The sequence below is a fragment of the Arachis duranensis genome, chromosome 4 (genome assembly GCF_000817695.3).
Source record: "Arachis duranensis cultivar V14167 chromosome 4, aradu.V14167.gnm2.J7QH, whole genome shotgun sequence".
Lineage (NCBI taxonomy): Eukaryota > Viridiplantae > Streptophyta > Magnoliopsida > Fabales > Fabaceae > Arachis > Arachis duranensis.
The window spans coordinates 19,328,549-19,344,121 of NC_029775.3; the positions used below are offsets into that span (position 1 = coordinate 19,328,549).

The window sequence follows — 15,573 nt, forward strand, 5'->3', positions numbered from 1 at the left end:
ATTAGAAACTTAGAGGATCCAAATTCTTAAAGAATGATAATAGAATATAGTACCTATAAATTAAATTAAATTAATATCTTGCATGATCAAAAATAAATATGATTTTATTTATTTAAATTATTATTTTTTTGAAAAATAGTGCCTTTTAAAATTAATTTATAATTTAATTTAAAAATACATAGAAAATATTTGTATATAAATAATCGAATTAGAGATAAATAGACTAAAAATTTTAGAAATTAAAATTTATTAATTTAGAAATGATTATATATAAATAATTTGAAAGGACTATTTTAAAATTTAAAATTTTTTTCAAGAATTGTTTTAAGATTTTTTAAACTCTTTAGGACTATTTTGTACTTTATCTTATAAACTAATTTGTCCAAATCGCACACATAGACAATTAACAGTCACATGTGCAAGTTAGCATTTTACATCAGTAATTACCAATAGTGACTAACGAATATAGCATTTTACATCAGTAATTACCAATAGTGACTAACGAATAAAGACAGTATTATCTAATAGAAGCAAACATTAAAAATTACTTTGTGTACTTTAAATAGAAACAAAAATGTCCAATTTTAAAAACCTCGAGACTGGGTAATTACTCAAAGTCATAATATGGTATTACCTTATCCTATCATCGTGCCTCATATGGTGTGTAATGTCTTGTACTTCCGTGGAGTATGAAGATTGAAGAACGTATTTTCTAATTTCTATTGATCATTTATGCTTATCATGTATCATCACCATATTATAATGTAAAACCGAATATAAACTGGGCAGAAAGATACAAATGTATCATAGTCATTACTCATTAACATTAGAGTAAACAAAAATGAAAGAAAATGCATTGCACCGTTTAGACATGTCTCCAAGCTTAGGCACTCTTTCATTGTAGGCCTTATTTCCTAGTTAGCTCCTAAAATAAGTAATTTCTCTCCAAGCTCCCTGTAAGTGCATCAACTTAAAACTTCAAATATTCATAGATATGTATCAACAACGTGTGTCTTTTAGTACCCTTGAGGCCTTGAATATTCGGTTCAGCTTGAAACAACCTCAATGCTTATCAAATATTGAAATTTGTAGCATAACAGTCTTTTTCAAGAATTGCTAATGTGCCTTGCTATTTCTCATGCATAAATTTATGTTATTAACATACAATGAAGAATGAGGAGAGAGAATCCTGGCAAGTATGTCGAACTCCAACAGGTGTTTCTAATTTGTTAACAAGATTTTTCAACACTTTTCAAACTAATGGAAACTGAATGAACCTACTTTTAATAGAAATGCTATTAAGTAATGTGAAATTAGTAATTGGAAATTAGCACTTAAGTGACAAGAACAAAGCTGCAACTTAGAATTAGGAAAATGGAAAAGAAAACCAAATGACATATCATAAATAATCCTAAGTTGATAAAATATCTTTACCTCACTACTGAGAAGTCAACCCTCTGTTCACCTGATATCATTAACTCCTTCATTTGATACAACAGAAAACATAAGTCAGGAGAAGTTGTGGTGCTCTTAACTTCTCATGATGTTAAGATATGGTTCTCAATAGAGATTAATTGTATGGTCTTAAAGCATATAAACTTAAAGTCCCATATTAGGCAAGCCTTATCCATATATCTAGGCTTGTTCATCCTTCCACCTCTTACAAAACAACAACAAATAACAGAATGAAATAGATAAAGCAAAAAATAAAATAAATACTACACTTAAGAGATCTAGCCAAACTTAACAACAATCTTCTCCCACTAAGTGGGTTGGCTACAAGGACCAGATAAAACAGTAATACACAATCAAACTGAATTCTCGGGTTCTTGCAGAGAGAAAATTCAGCAAACCCACATTGTTGATGAAGGGGAAACCCATAGTGAACATGTATTTATGGTTAAATCTTGTCACTGTTCAAAGAAAGAGAGTTGACAAATGTAGAAAGAATGCATTCATTACTTTGTTTTTTTTACCTCCCTTTCTGAAATAGAACTCAATCGAAGGAATCAAATACAATGCATGTCACATTCTTCTCAATGGAAAATCTAAGATCTAACAGTGAAAGGAATATGAAAAAGCATTCAATGTCATCCATTCTAGTTGTCTAACTCTAGAGGCCAATCATAATTATTACTTAAAAGGAATTCTCAAAAAAGCAATTGGATATAGAAAATGAGAATTTCTTGCATCAGTGAATTTACACAGGTTTCTCTATGTGGCATTACAGATTCTACTCCTTTCCTCTTTCATAAAAACAAGAAATACAAAAATGCTATGCGAAGCGCACTGTTAACATGCCACAGCAAACACAAGCAACCAAGATGAGACTCTTAATATTTGAGGCATAAGAGGGTGATTACCATAACAGTGCACCAAAAATTCTTAGTGAGACGGAAGACAGCTTCATCATTAATCATTACATTCTTTTCTCTTATGGACTTGCTCTTTTCCTAAATTAGCTTGATACAACTTCAATAGATCGTCAGCTTCTTTCTCATGGCGGAAGATAAACTTATTCAAGAAGATCTCTTCATTGCACCTAAATATTGTACCCAAGCCCAGCTTCCTCCCCAGACCCTTAGACTGCAAAACTAGAATAACAGAACCCCTGGGAATAATCCGCCTTTTCAAACTCATGGACAACACCCAGGGATTACTAGATATAGAAGAAGCGGAATAACCCAATTCATTCACCAGATAATCCATGATTGCTTCAATCTTGTCATCCGAGATGACAAGACACCACGGATGGTTTCTAAATGCTGCAAAAATATTGCCATCGGTCCAACCCCACTTTCTATAAATACCTTTCCTTCTTGCCAATGAGGATTTTCCTACGGTTACATTCACATAAATAGCCACAACAAATTGAAACTTGAAGGGATCAAACTTCATCTCCTTAATTTCCTGCAATACCTCCTTAAACCTCTTAGGGTTTGCCTTCAATTGGCGAGGGCAGTATTCTATTAACCTAATAACATGTGAAATAGGAACTCCTGCTTCTCTAAGCAGCTTTATATTAGGTTCTACATATATTTTAAAGTCATAGAGAATACTCGAATTACGGATAATAGCTTTGATGAGCTTATCCCTAGAGGGAAACATGTCATCGAAGAAATCAAACGCGGGAGCTATCTGAACCTGCACGCTTCGGATGAGGATCAAAGGGTTATTAACAATGGTCTTGCATATATCAGAGGTAGAAAACCCTTTGGACTTAAAAAAATCGATTTTTGGCTGCAAAGATCTCTCGGGACTGGCTACGAGTAACTGTGGCATGGATTGGAGGACTCTGAACAGTGACGTTTGGGATAACCCAATGTTCCTGAAGAACGCAATCACTGTGTCTGGTCTTTCGCTTGTTTTGAAGCTAAAGCGTTTGGAAACGGAAACTGCACGTTCTGGTGAGAACCCGCAAGTTCCAACGAGGTATGAGACAGTGAAAGACTTGCCTTTGGATCTTGAAGAAGAAGAACGAGTTGAGAAGAGACTCAAAGAAAGCCATGGCCATGGATTGATGGAAGCAAAGTGTTTGGGTAGAATGAGAAATCGAGACATTAGAGTGATGTAATCAGGAAAACCCTAGCCCTGTTCATCCCTCTGGAAGACTGGAACTGAAAGTTTAAAGTTTAGAGCCGCGAACTATCGATTAGAATTCAGTCAATTCACTCAAAAGTTAGATTTTTTTTTTCATTTTAAAATAAATAAAAAAATGAGTTAGACTCTTTTGAAAATTTTAATTTTAATTTTTTTATTTATAAATTAAATTAATAGAAATTTAATTTTAAAATTAATTTTCACACCAATTTAACTTAACATATCAAATATAAAAAGTTTTTTATTTAAATAAATAAATATTTAATAAAATCATTTTATTAAACATAAAATTGTAAAAGAAAAAAATAAACTCATTTAAGAATTATTTCAAATCAAAGAATTAAATTTATTCTGTTAGGTAACATTTATTTCAGTATCATGTTTATTGGTCTAAAAATTGGTACTAAAATTTTAATCTCCATCCTTAAAATTTCAATATTTTAATATCTCTAAAAATGAAGACCCTAAAAATTTAGAAATAGAGACTGAAATTTTAATAAATAATTTTTTTCCAAAATACTCTTATCCAATTTTTCACATTCCTGATTTTAGCCAAACCTAAAAAATCTCTTCCTTGTTTGTTACCATCTTCCCCTTTTTGCTGCTCGAAGAACGACTGACAGCATCATTGTTACGCGCTGTTGCCAGTTGGCCTCCTCTTCCTTTTCAAATTCTTTCTTCTCCTCTTCTCGAGACTCTGTTTCTATTTTTGTGAGTGCTCCTCTTGTGACTCATGAATCGTCATCCTTTCTATTAAATCACTCTTCCACCTTAACCCATGACAACAATAAAAAGTCTCACGGTCCACAAATTCAACCCAACAAAATACATAAATTCAGTTATAATTTTAGTCTTTATTATTATCTTATTTTTATCTTATCTCTTCATTTATCCTTATCATATCTTTATTTGCTTTTATCTTTTATAGGACAATACTATATATATATATATATATATAATTTTACATTCATAGTTTACAATTTTCAATCAATCACCAATCAATAAAATTTCTTCATCTTTTCTTTCCTTATTCTTTCATAATTTTATCATCTTTGCGTATTCTTTATGTACTCTTTCCATCTTATTATGGTATCAGAGCTCCTCTTGAGCTCTGCTGACATCCATGGATAAACCAACCAATTCAGATCCTAAAATCCCTTCAACCTCTCCTCCCACTATAAATAATCAACCTTCCTATTCTGTCCTAGATTAAGGAGAAAGGGCATACGAGCAACTTCATCAAGAGCCTCTTTTGAACCTTTCGTTGTCAAGTCCAACTACTCATTATCTTTGTTCTTTCAATACTTTTTCTATTGTTAACAATTCTTCAAATCGAGATTCATTCTTGAACACTTGGATCATTGATTCTGGTGCGACAGATCACATTGCATCAAATCTATCTTGGTTTATTTCTTACACACAAATTTCTCTTATCATTGTTCATTTACCAAATGATTCTCAAATTACTGTTTCTTATAAAGGCATTGTTCAATTTTCACCATCCTTAGTTCTTCATGATGTTCTTTATTTATCTCATTTCAACTTTAATATTATCTCAATCTCAAAAATTACTTCAGCACTCATATGTGAACTCACTTTTTCTCATCTTCTTGCACCTTACAGAGCAACAATTTGGGGACGATTGATTTGGATAGAATGTGAGAGAGATTATATCTCCTTAAACCCAATTTTGGTAAAAATCTATCCATTACACATTCCATAAATTATATCCAATCTCCACCCATTATACATTCAAATATATGGCATTTTCATTTAGGACATCTTTCTGGACAAAGACTTAATCATTTACATAGACATTTTTCTTTTATCTCTATGCATCATGATGGGGTTTGTGATATTTGTCATCTTTCTAAGCAAAAGAAACTTTCTTTTTCACAAAGTTTTAACAAAGCCAATGCAAGTTTTAATTTATTACATTTTGATATTTGGGGTCCGTTTCGACAAAATTCTATTCATAATCATAAATATTTTTTACTATTGTTGATGATTTTAGCCGCTTTACATGTGTTATTTTATTAAAATCAAAAGGAGAAGTGCAAAATCATCTAAAAAATTTTATTACTTTAGTTGAAACACAATTCAACTCTAAAGTCAAAACTATTCATTCCGATACTGGACCAGAATTTATTTTACATGATTTTTATGCTTCTTTCATCAACGTAGTTGTGTTGAAACTTCTCAACAAAATGGAAGGATAGAACGCAAGCATCAACATATTTTGAATATAGCTCGTGCTCTTATGTTTTAATCTAATTTACCATCATCTTTTTGGTCTTATATAGTTAAACATGCTGTTTCTTTACTTAACAGAGTTCCATCATTCGCAATTAATTTTAAAACACCATTTGAAATTTTATTCAATCATCCACCAAATTATCATGACCTTAAAGTTTTTGGATACTTATGTTTTGTTTCTACTTTAATGGCAAATAGATCAAAATTTGATCCAAGAGCCAAAAAGGCTGTATTTATTGGCTTTCAACATGGTTTTAAAGGATATATTGTTTATGTTTTAGAAAATAAAAGAATTGAGATTTCTAGAAATGTAATTTTTTATGAAATGATCTTGCCCTTAGTCACCAAAAATATCCAATTCCATACACTCAGCCCAATATTGCCAAATACACCTTCTCAAAAACAAGAAGTAATTAGTCTTCCAGTTGAACCGTCACCTATACCCATTGACCCAACTCCATCTAATTCTTTATTTGCTCCACCAACCTCTCATTCTTCCTCATTATCGTTTCCTAACCAAATTGAACCCATGACCACCGAATCTCTTTCAACACACACATCCATCTCTCCGTCCGCACTAGACACCAGTCCACCATCACCTCCTCATCCCCCGTCACCTTCTTCACCACCTGAGCAACCTCATCCTCGTCATTCCGACCGGCCTCACCGACCTCTAATATATTTATCTGATTACTTGTACAATTCCTTTCTCATCTCTACAAATCAATCTCCCTCAAAGTGCAAGTATCCTTTATCTTCAGTCATGTCTTTTTCTTCTCTTTAATCTTCACATAAAAAGTTTCTTTTATCTCTATATTTTGACATAGAGCCAAAGTCTTTTAAGGACACCAATCAACATTCTAATTGGCGAAGTGTTATGAAAGATGAGTTGGATGCTCTTGAGCTGAACAAAACTTTGCATCTTGTTGATTGCCCTGTAGATGTTAAGCCGGTTGGCTGTAAATGGGACTATCACATCAAACGCAAGCCTGATGATTCAGTTGATCGATATAAATCATGCCTTGTAGCTAAAGGATTCACTCAGACTGAAGGTGTTGATTCTTGGAAACTTTCTCCCCTGTTGTTAAGCCTGCTACCATCAGATTAGTTTTGGCATTGGTCTCTATGAAGCATTAGCCCATAAATCAGTTGGATGTTAATAATGCTTTCTTACATAGGGATCTTTCTGAGGATGTTTATATGACTCTGCCACCCGAATTTACATCTTCTCGACTGAATCAATGCTGCAAGCTACTAAAATCACTGTATGGTTTACGACAATTTAGTTGTATGTAGTATGACAAACTTTCTCATCTTTTGCTATCTCATGGATATCAGCAGACCTTATCTGATTATAGTCTATTTGTTAAATTCACTTGTGCTCAAATTTCTATCCTTCTAGTCTATGTTGACGACATCATTCTCACTGGTAATTCTATTTCTGAACTTACTATCGTTAAGTATATTTTGTACCAACATTTTTTAATTAAAGACTTGGGCCCATTAAAATATTTTTTGGGTATTGAGGTTGCTCAATCAGTGAAGGGAATTTACTTATCTTAGAGAAAATATTGTCTTAATCTTTTGGAGGATTCTGGTTTATTAGGTACTAAGCCGGTCTCTGTTCCAATGGATAGTACCACAAGACTACATCAAGATGAATGTCCCTTGCTATCTGACCCTTTTGTATATCGCCGTTTAGTTGGGCGTCTTATCTATCTCACTACTACTTGACCGGACATCATGTATGCCACTCAACAATTAAGTCAATTTATGGCATCTCCTACTGAATCTCATCTTCAAGCTGCCAAACATGTGTTACGATATCTGAAAACTAGCCCCGGCAAAGGACTTTTTTTTTCAAGAGAATCAGAAATTCAGCTTCTCGATTTTAGTGACTCTGATTGGGCCGGATATCCTGACACTCGGCAATCTTTAACATGTTATTATTTCTTCTTAGGCAGTTCTTTAGTCTCTTGGAAGACCAAGAATCAAACCATTGTTGTCCGCTCATCCACTGAAGCAGAATATCTTGTATTTGCTAACATAACTTGTGAACTTCAATGGATACTAAATGTGTTACAATTTTTACGCATCTCTCCTATTCGTCCACCAGTTTTATATTGTGATAATCAGAGTGCTCTTCATATTGGTGCTAACCCGATTTTTCATGAACGGACCAAATATTTAGAGGTTGATTGTCACTTGGTTCGACAAAAAGCTAAAGCTGGAGTGATAAAACTTCCCCCCATTCCCTCTTCTGGGCAGCTAGCTGACATCTTTAACAAGCCTTTGTCTTCTCGACCCTTCCATCTTAATTTGAATAAGCTTGGTGTTCTTGACATCTTTCATCCTCTAGCTTGCGGGGCGTATTAAACCACTCTTCCACATTAGCCCATGACAACAATAAAGAAGTCTCACGGCCCACAAATTCAGCCCAAAAAAATACATAAATTCAGTTATAATTTTAGTCTTAATTATTATCTTATCTTTATCTTATCTTTATTTATCCTTATCTTATCTTTATTTGCTTTTATCTTTCATAGGATAATGCTCTATATATATTTATTTACATTCATAGTTTACAATTTTCAATCAATCACTAATCAATAAAATTTTTTCATCTTTTTTCCTTATTCTTTCACAATTTTATTATCTTTGCGTATTCTTTATGTACTCTTTCCGTTTTATTACTTTCCTTTTCGAATTCTTCTCTTTCCTCTTTTTGGAACTCTATTTCTATTTCTGTGAGTATTCCTCATGTGACTCATGAACTGCCATCCAGGAGGCCTAGGTTTGGGGGTTTGGGGACATTGAGGAGAAAGTTTTGAGAGAATGGAGAGGAATTCTGATTGTTGGGCTACTGGGCGTTAATGACGGTTGAAGTCCTGCATTGTTTATGGCGATGGCTTGTGATTGTGCGGTTATGGAAGAGATGAAGAGGAGTGTGAGAGCATGCAGTGATTTCCTCCATTGTGGTTGCTATTGCAGGTTGTGTGGGTTGATTTCATTGTTTTGATAGTTGGGTTTGGTTCTGATGATGTTGAAGAAGAAGAGGAATTAGGTGGGTTTAATTAATAAGGGTATTTAAGTAATTTTATTTGTTTTGGTTTTATATTTATTTTAAAACAAATAGAATATTTAGACATAATTTAGTTTTGTACATTTTATTTTAAATATAATATAGAGGTTTAATTTAGTTTCTGTCTTTTTAATCTTTGTCTTTCAGTTTTTGTCTCTTTTCTAAATGTTACCTTAGTATATTAAAGTCATTCCAAACTATGGAATTGAATTTTAAATAGAGATGAATTCTTTTCTTTAAAAAATAGAATTCTTTTTTTATACTCAAATACTTTCCAAATAAGCTCAAACTATCACGGCCTTAGGCATCTTCCCTCCAATTCTTTTTCGAAAAGAAACTCTAAACAACCTCTCACAACTATTTCGAAAGACAGCTAGTTCCTCAATAAAAAAATATTATTTTCATCCTTTAATCTTTATTTCTGTAAAACTGATTAGTCTTTCTATCAATATTTTTTTTTGTATTAACGGAATGGATTAATCTCCACGTACAAGTATTTTGCGCTTACAAGCTTTATAAGTTTGAAGAGAACGAAACCCCTAAACGCGCTGCTTATGTTACGTGCCTCTTTAACAAAATTTTAAATCAATCCAAATCAATTAACACGTGAATATATAACTTTCATTTTTCAAAAGATTTCGTTTCCTTTCTTGAGCTTCTTGCCATATTTTGTTTGATCTCCTTCGTGCGTTCTCTCTTTGCCTTCGATCTCCTTCTGTTTTTTTTTTTTATTTTCATGGTTTCTGAAATCAAGCTTTAAAATTATTTTGAAGATAATAGAACTTCAGAAATACACCCAAACGATTACAGAAATACACCCAAAGGATTACAGAAATACACCCAAATGGTTACAGAAATAAACCAAACGATTACAGAAATACACCCAAAGGATTACAGAAATACACCCAAATGGTTACAGAAATAAACCAAACGATTACAGAAATACACCCAAAGGATTACAGAAATACACCCAAAGGATTTAAGAAATACACCCAATATCAGGGGGGAGACAGTATATTTCTTCTTGAAATCTTTTAATGTTTTGCTGGTTAAGGATAAGGCACAGCAGAGACAATCTAGGAAAAAACCTAGAAGAATAGTAAAACAGTACCTTGAATAATGTTTCTTCATTTTTTCTGGTGATTTTTTATGGAGATTTGTATCTTTTCTTCTTGATTTCTTCTACTCTTCGCAGAATCGTTTTGTTTTGAATGTCGCTTGAATCTTGACGATTTGTATTTTTATTGAGGAAGAAGAGGAAGAGTGCGGCATAATGAACGTGTTGTAAGGCGCGTGCGTTGGACGCTCAATTTAAAGGAGTGGTGCGCGTATTTTTTTTCTTAGACTTGGGTCAACATGTATAGCTTGTAAGCCAAAAATGCTTGTATGTGTAGCAGGCCTCTAACAGAATAAGTCTACATGACATGTTAAATTGTTGTTTTATCTGTTAAGAACTAATTAGGATTGACAAATTTTTTTTGTTAGAAGTCTTGTTGTCCTTTAGAAGTAATTATCTTTTTGTTATTATTTTTTGTTGTTATTTTAAATACATTGACTAAATTTATTATGTAAAACTAAGAAATATTAATAATTTTTAAATTGTTTCTATTTATAAAATTTAAATAGATGATATATTAGTGATTAATGGGTTACAAAAATAAGAGAGATGTCATTAATAGTGGGACTAACCAATCTCATGAAATTAAATATCAAGAGTTGAAATATTTTTTTTAATTAAAAGTCTCGTAATCATTCGAAAAAATTATCAGAAAACAGAATGAGTATTCACTCATTTTAATTTAAATGAAAAATAAAAATAAACAAAAAAAATTATTACATAAAAATTATGTATAAAAAAATCAGTTATGAAATTAATATTTTATACCATATAGATCAATTGTATAAAACTCTACAAATTAAAAAAAATATATTTTATCATACCAATTAATTATTATATATAATATTATTTTGAAAATTCACTTATTATTAAACTATATATCTATAATTTATCGGTGTCTAATTTTTCTGGTAAATAAACTCATTTGAAAAATTTATAAAAATATAATTAACCTGATTAACTGACTATCATTTTAAATCTTAATCACTCATATAAAAGTATAAAATATAACAAAATAAAACATTAAAATTTACTTAATTAATAAAAATTATCATTTCTTTATTTAACAAAGAGTATTTAAAAATAAGAGTAAAGTATCGTTTTTGTCTCCAACGTTTGGGATAAGTCTCAAAATTGTCCATAACGTTTAAATTGTCCTATTTAAGTCCGTAACGTTTTAAAAGTAGTTCAATGTTGTCCCACCGTTAGGGATCTGTTAACAGAATTGACGACGGAACAAAATTGAGACGATTTTAAAACGTTAGAGACTTAAATAAAACGAAAACGTTGAGAACAAAAACAATATATAAAAACTTACCGCAAACATTAGGAATAAAAATGATACTTTACTCTAAAAATAAATATAACAGTTGAATTAATATAATTTATCACAAATAACAAAATTTTTCAAATTCTTTAAATGGTTTCTATCTTCTTCATTCCTCTTAAAATTTTTCTTATTTAAGACGCTTACAAGGAAAATCTTTCAAAAATTATTAATCAAATGAATTTAGGCACAAAAATCTTTTAGCATAGATTTGCAATTAAAAGATTTTATAATATTTATTTTATTTATAATCTATAAAATGCTGACACTTGATTGAGTTATTATGTCTATATATCATATATATTTCAAATATTACACTTATTTTGTTTTTTATATTGTGTCTTAAGAATAATTCTAATTCTAGTTTTAAAGTCAATTTCATTTTGGATCTTACAAAATAACACATCAATATTTATGAGATTATATGTTATAAATTATTAATAAATAATAATTTAAAACTAAAAGTCAAATTTACTATTCCAATACTTGGTCTCAATTTAATTAAAATGTCATATTATTTTTAATTATCCTATTAAGATAGTTATTCAAATAATAAAATTTTATTAATTTTTTATTAAGGTAATACCATTTTTCTAAAGTGAAATATATTTTTTTTATTTATCAATTTCAGTACAAATTTCATTCTAATTTAATTCATTCCTTACAAATTTTAAAAGTGATATTTCAAAAGTATTCCATTGAAATTGCTGTAATTAAAAAAAAATAGAAAATACTTATCATAATGCAGTTGGACACACTTAAACATTATTACCTATTTACCTATATCCAACCTTATTTTTAGCTAATATACTTAAAAAGAATTTAGAGACATTATACCTCACTAATTACCAATGCAAAATATTATCAAAAATAAAGATATTAAAAATATTTTAAAAGGTTAATTGTATTTTAACATCAATAAAATATTATTTATTATTACATCTAAAATTTCTTATCATGCATCATCATTTATAATAGAATAAACTATATTTTTTATCCTTAATAATTTTCGAAAATTTTCAAACTTAATCTTAACGTTTATCTTTATTCAATTATATCCATATCGTTTAAAATAAGTTTCAATTTTATCTTTAGTATTAAATTTTTACAAGTCAACCATAAATCAAATTATTTTTGCCAATTTTACCTTTATCTCTACCCTCATTCACAATCCAAATCTCAACCCCACTTAACCTTTACCTTTATGCCACTCCCACCGGCCTCCACCAAAAATACCCCAAGCCTATTACAATCTTCCGGCCTACACCACCACCAATCCCACCCTTCTAAAATCTTTTCTTTTATCATATATGTTCCGTCGAGGATATGCACTTCGAGGTATAGCTCGTTGTTATTGTTTGACAACCTCTTTTTCGTCTCCCAAACAGCTGTGCTGGAAATTTTTCGAAACTCAGATCTGGATGCGAAACCTGTGAAAGAGACGATTAGCCTAGAAATATCTTTCGAAAGTGAAACGAGTAAACTAGAAATATTAGAATTTTGATCTGATACCGATTAGCCCCACTTATGGTCGTATTTATTGTTGTTTTGTGTAACATCTTAACTTTCAGTACTTCATGATCGTACTAAAAGTCCGGGCGCTACTTACCTGTAAACCTTTTTTATTTTATTAATACGAACCGGAATTTTAATTAAGAAAACGGAAAGTCGTTACTTTTAACCACTTAGCTAAAATTATACATATATATACATAATCACACATTATTATATACATAAACATATTCTAGAATTCTCAAATACAAGTCATACTCCTCTAAAAATCATAGACAATAAGCGGCGAGGGAAAAATAAAGTCTAAAACTAAACCATAGACAGAAAATACGGATATACATATATACACATAAAATTATGATGTTCAGTCGTGGCTTTGCCGAGGATTCCTGAATCTGTTGCTAAAACAGAAGATCTGTAGGGTGTGAGAATGTCGTCCTCGCATGTTCTCAGTAGGGATAGTGAATGCCATAAAAATATAGAATAAAATACAAATAGTTAACTCATATTCCAAAAATAGTTTTCTTTGTTAAATCCTTAACATTTTTCCTAAGTCTTATATAAAGCCCGTTTAAAGCCCTTTCTTTAAATCACATTACTCAAAATAAAGTCTCAGTCACGTTAACAATTCATTAACCACAAACAGCATTTTTCAATACATTACTAAATTCGCAGCATCAACAAAATATCCAATTAAGCACACAAGCGAGTCACCAAGGCAAAGGCACAATCATAGGAAAATAAAATAAACAACCACATTTGAATGCAAGTGCGCAAACAATTTATGATGCATGTCTATTCCTAATGCAGGCCATGAGCTCATGCTTTGATTGTCTACCCGCAACTCGACGTTACGCGGGGCAAATCCCGAATATGGTTTCTTTACCGTGTCAGTCAGGCACAATTTTCATCATAGGCGAACCTATGTCGGTTAGGATATCTTGGTATCACGGTAAGAAACAGGCTATCAGTTAGGCAAACATTACCGCATTAGCAACCTTAGGCTATCAGTTAGGCCGGCACTTCCGCATTAGCAATTTAGCACAAAGGCCCATTCAACATACCATTTCCATAAATCATATTCCATTTAAATTATCTTGTCCATTCATGGTTTCTTATTTTCTTTCTTTTCATTATACCTCCACATCACCAATTACATACACACCCTTCCGCATCATCACCTTATTAAACATACATCCGCACCACCACTTAATTACACATACTTTCGCATTACCAATTAACTTTAAACCTTTCTTGGTTGTTATAGTACTACTAATTTAGAAAACAAGATTTGGTGTTGAGGTAACTCGGTCACAATTAAAACTTGCACCATTTCCCTTAAAATTTTGTTATTGTTTTTCAAAAAAAATGCAGAAAAATAGCAGGGGCAATAAATTTGTTAAATTCGTTAAAAATCCAATTTTCATCCATTACATTTAAAAATTTATGACCTTAAACAAGACTCTTCCTATCTTCCAGCTTTCCAGAAAATCAAATTCCAGATTATTACTATGTCATATGAAAAAATTATGAGGTTAGAAACACAGCCCTGCCTTTTAGAATTCTGTCTTCATAATCCAGTGAGCTATCCACACTCTTTGCAACATATCTAATTGGTTAAAAAGAGTTTTGACGTGAAATTTAAATTAAAGATTGTGGACACACAAAGCTTGAAATGGCTGTTGGTTTCAGCTCAAATACTCACCAGAATTAAAAATTAAGTGGGTTGAAAGTTGGTGCTTTTGCAGTAAAGAAATAGAATTTTCTGCAAAAATTATCAATCTTCAAAAATTCATTTCTCCCAAACCACTTACCAATAAATTCTGAATTTTTTGAGACGCTCAAAGCACATTAAAGTTTCATGAAAAAATAGTTTCATTCAGAATTATGACATGGACTACTCCCAGAAATCGATTCTTTCTACTGTCATGTATGCAGAAATTCTGCCTTAAGCATTTCAACAATATTACTTATAAAAACCACATTTAAACTTATAATCCTTCGAAAATTACACGTTTAACCTCTTTTCAGTTATTCGAAGTTGTCTTCACTGCCAACACAGCCCAAGCACCTAGAATCAACAATTTACACGATTTCAAGTACTTAAACATCATCAAACCTTTACTTTTCTACACTATGCCAAATATGATTTTCTATATACACTCATCATCATTCAAACACATCATTCAATGGTGGTTTCCATGTTTCTGACAATGGCGATGGCACGTGACGGCGACGGTGATGACAAACAAGTTATTCTGATACAAACTTCAATTTATAATTCAAGTGGTGCTGATGGGGTGTTTGGAATTGGAATTAGAATTAGGATTGTGAATGAGGATAGGGATAGCGGTAAAATTAGAAAACATAATTTGACTTCTTGTTAACGGTTAAAAAATTAACAATAAGGATTAAATTGAAATTTTAATTGTTAGCAATAAAATTGAATCAAATTAAACATTATGAGTAATTTTAAAAATTTTTAAAAATGTTATAGACAAAAAAAAGTACTTTATCCTTTATAATATTTAGATAGCATTAATTTTCTTTTCACACTTACTCTTAAATCTTAATAATTATGTTTTAGAAAAGAAACTAAATGTAGGTGTGTCACCGAATTGTTGAATACATAACCATCATCTTGCATTACACAGGGCTTGGAGAAGCACCACATCGAAA

At 31.2% G+C, this 15,573-nt stretch overlaps 1 protein-coding gene across 2 annotated transcripts; it reads right to left on the reverse strand.

Moving 5' to 3' along the window:
* Nucleotides 1–646: 646 nt before the first annotated feature.
* On the reverse strand, nt 647–3,640 carry LOC107483654 (uncharacterized). 2 transcript variants are annotated; one of them, XR_002373690.2, is made up of 3 exons: nt 2,364–3,640; nt 1,435–1,481; nt 651–954 (listed from the first exon to the last, which is right to left on the reverse strand). XR_002373690.2 is itself a non-coding variant. In XM_016104262.3 (2 exons), the coding sequence occupies exon 1, from the start codon at nt 3,559–3,561 to the stop codon at nt 2,413–2,415; it is 1,149 nt and encodes a 382-aa protein (XP_015959748.2). In that variant the 5' UTR covers nt 3,562–3,640; the 3' UTR covers nt 647–1,481; nt 2,364–2,412. The 2 variants fall into 2 exon arrangements, 1 of the variants encoding a protein (XP_015959748.2); XM_016104262.3 differs by having other exon boundaries at nt 647–1,481.
* Between the last annotated feature and the right edge of the window lie 11,933 nt (nt 3,641–15,573).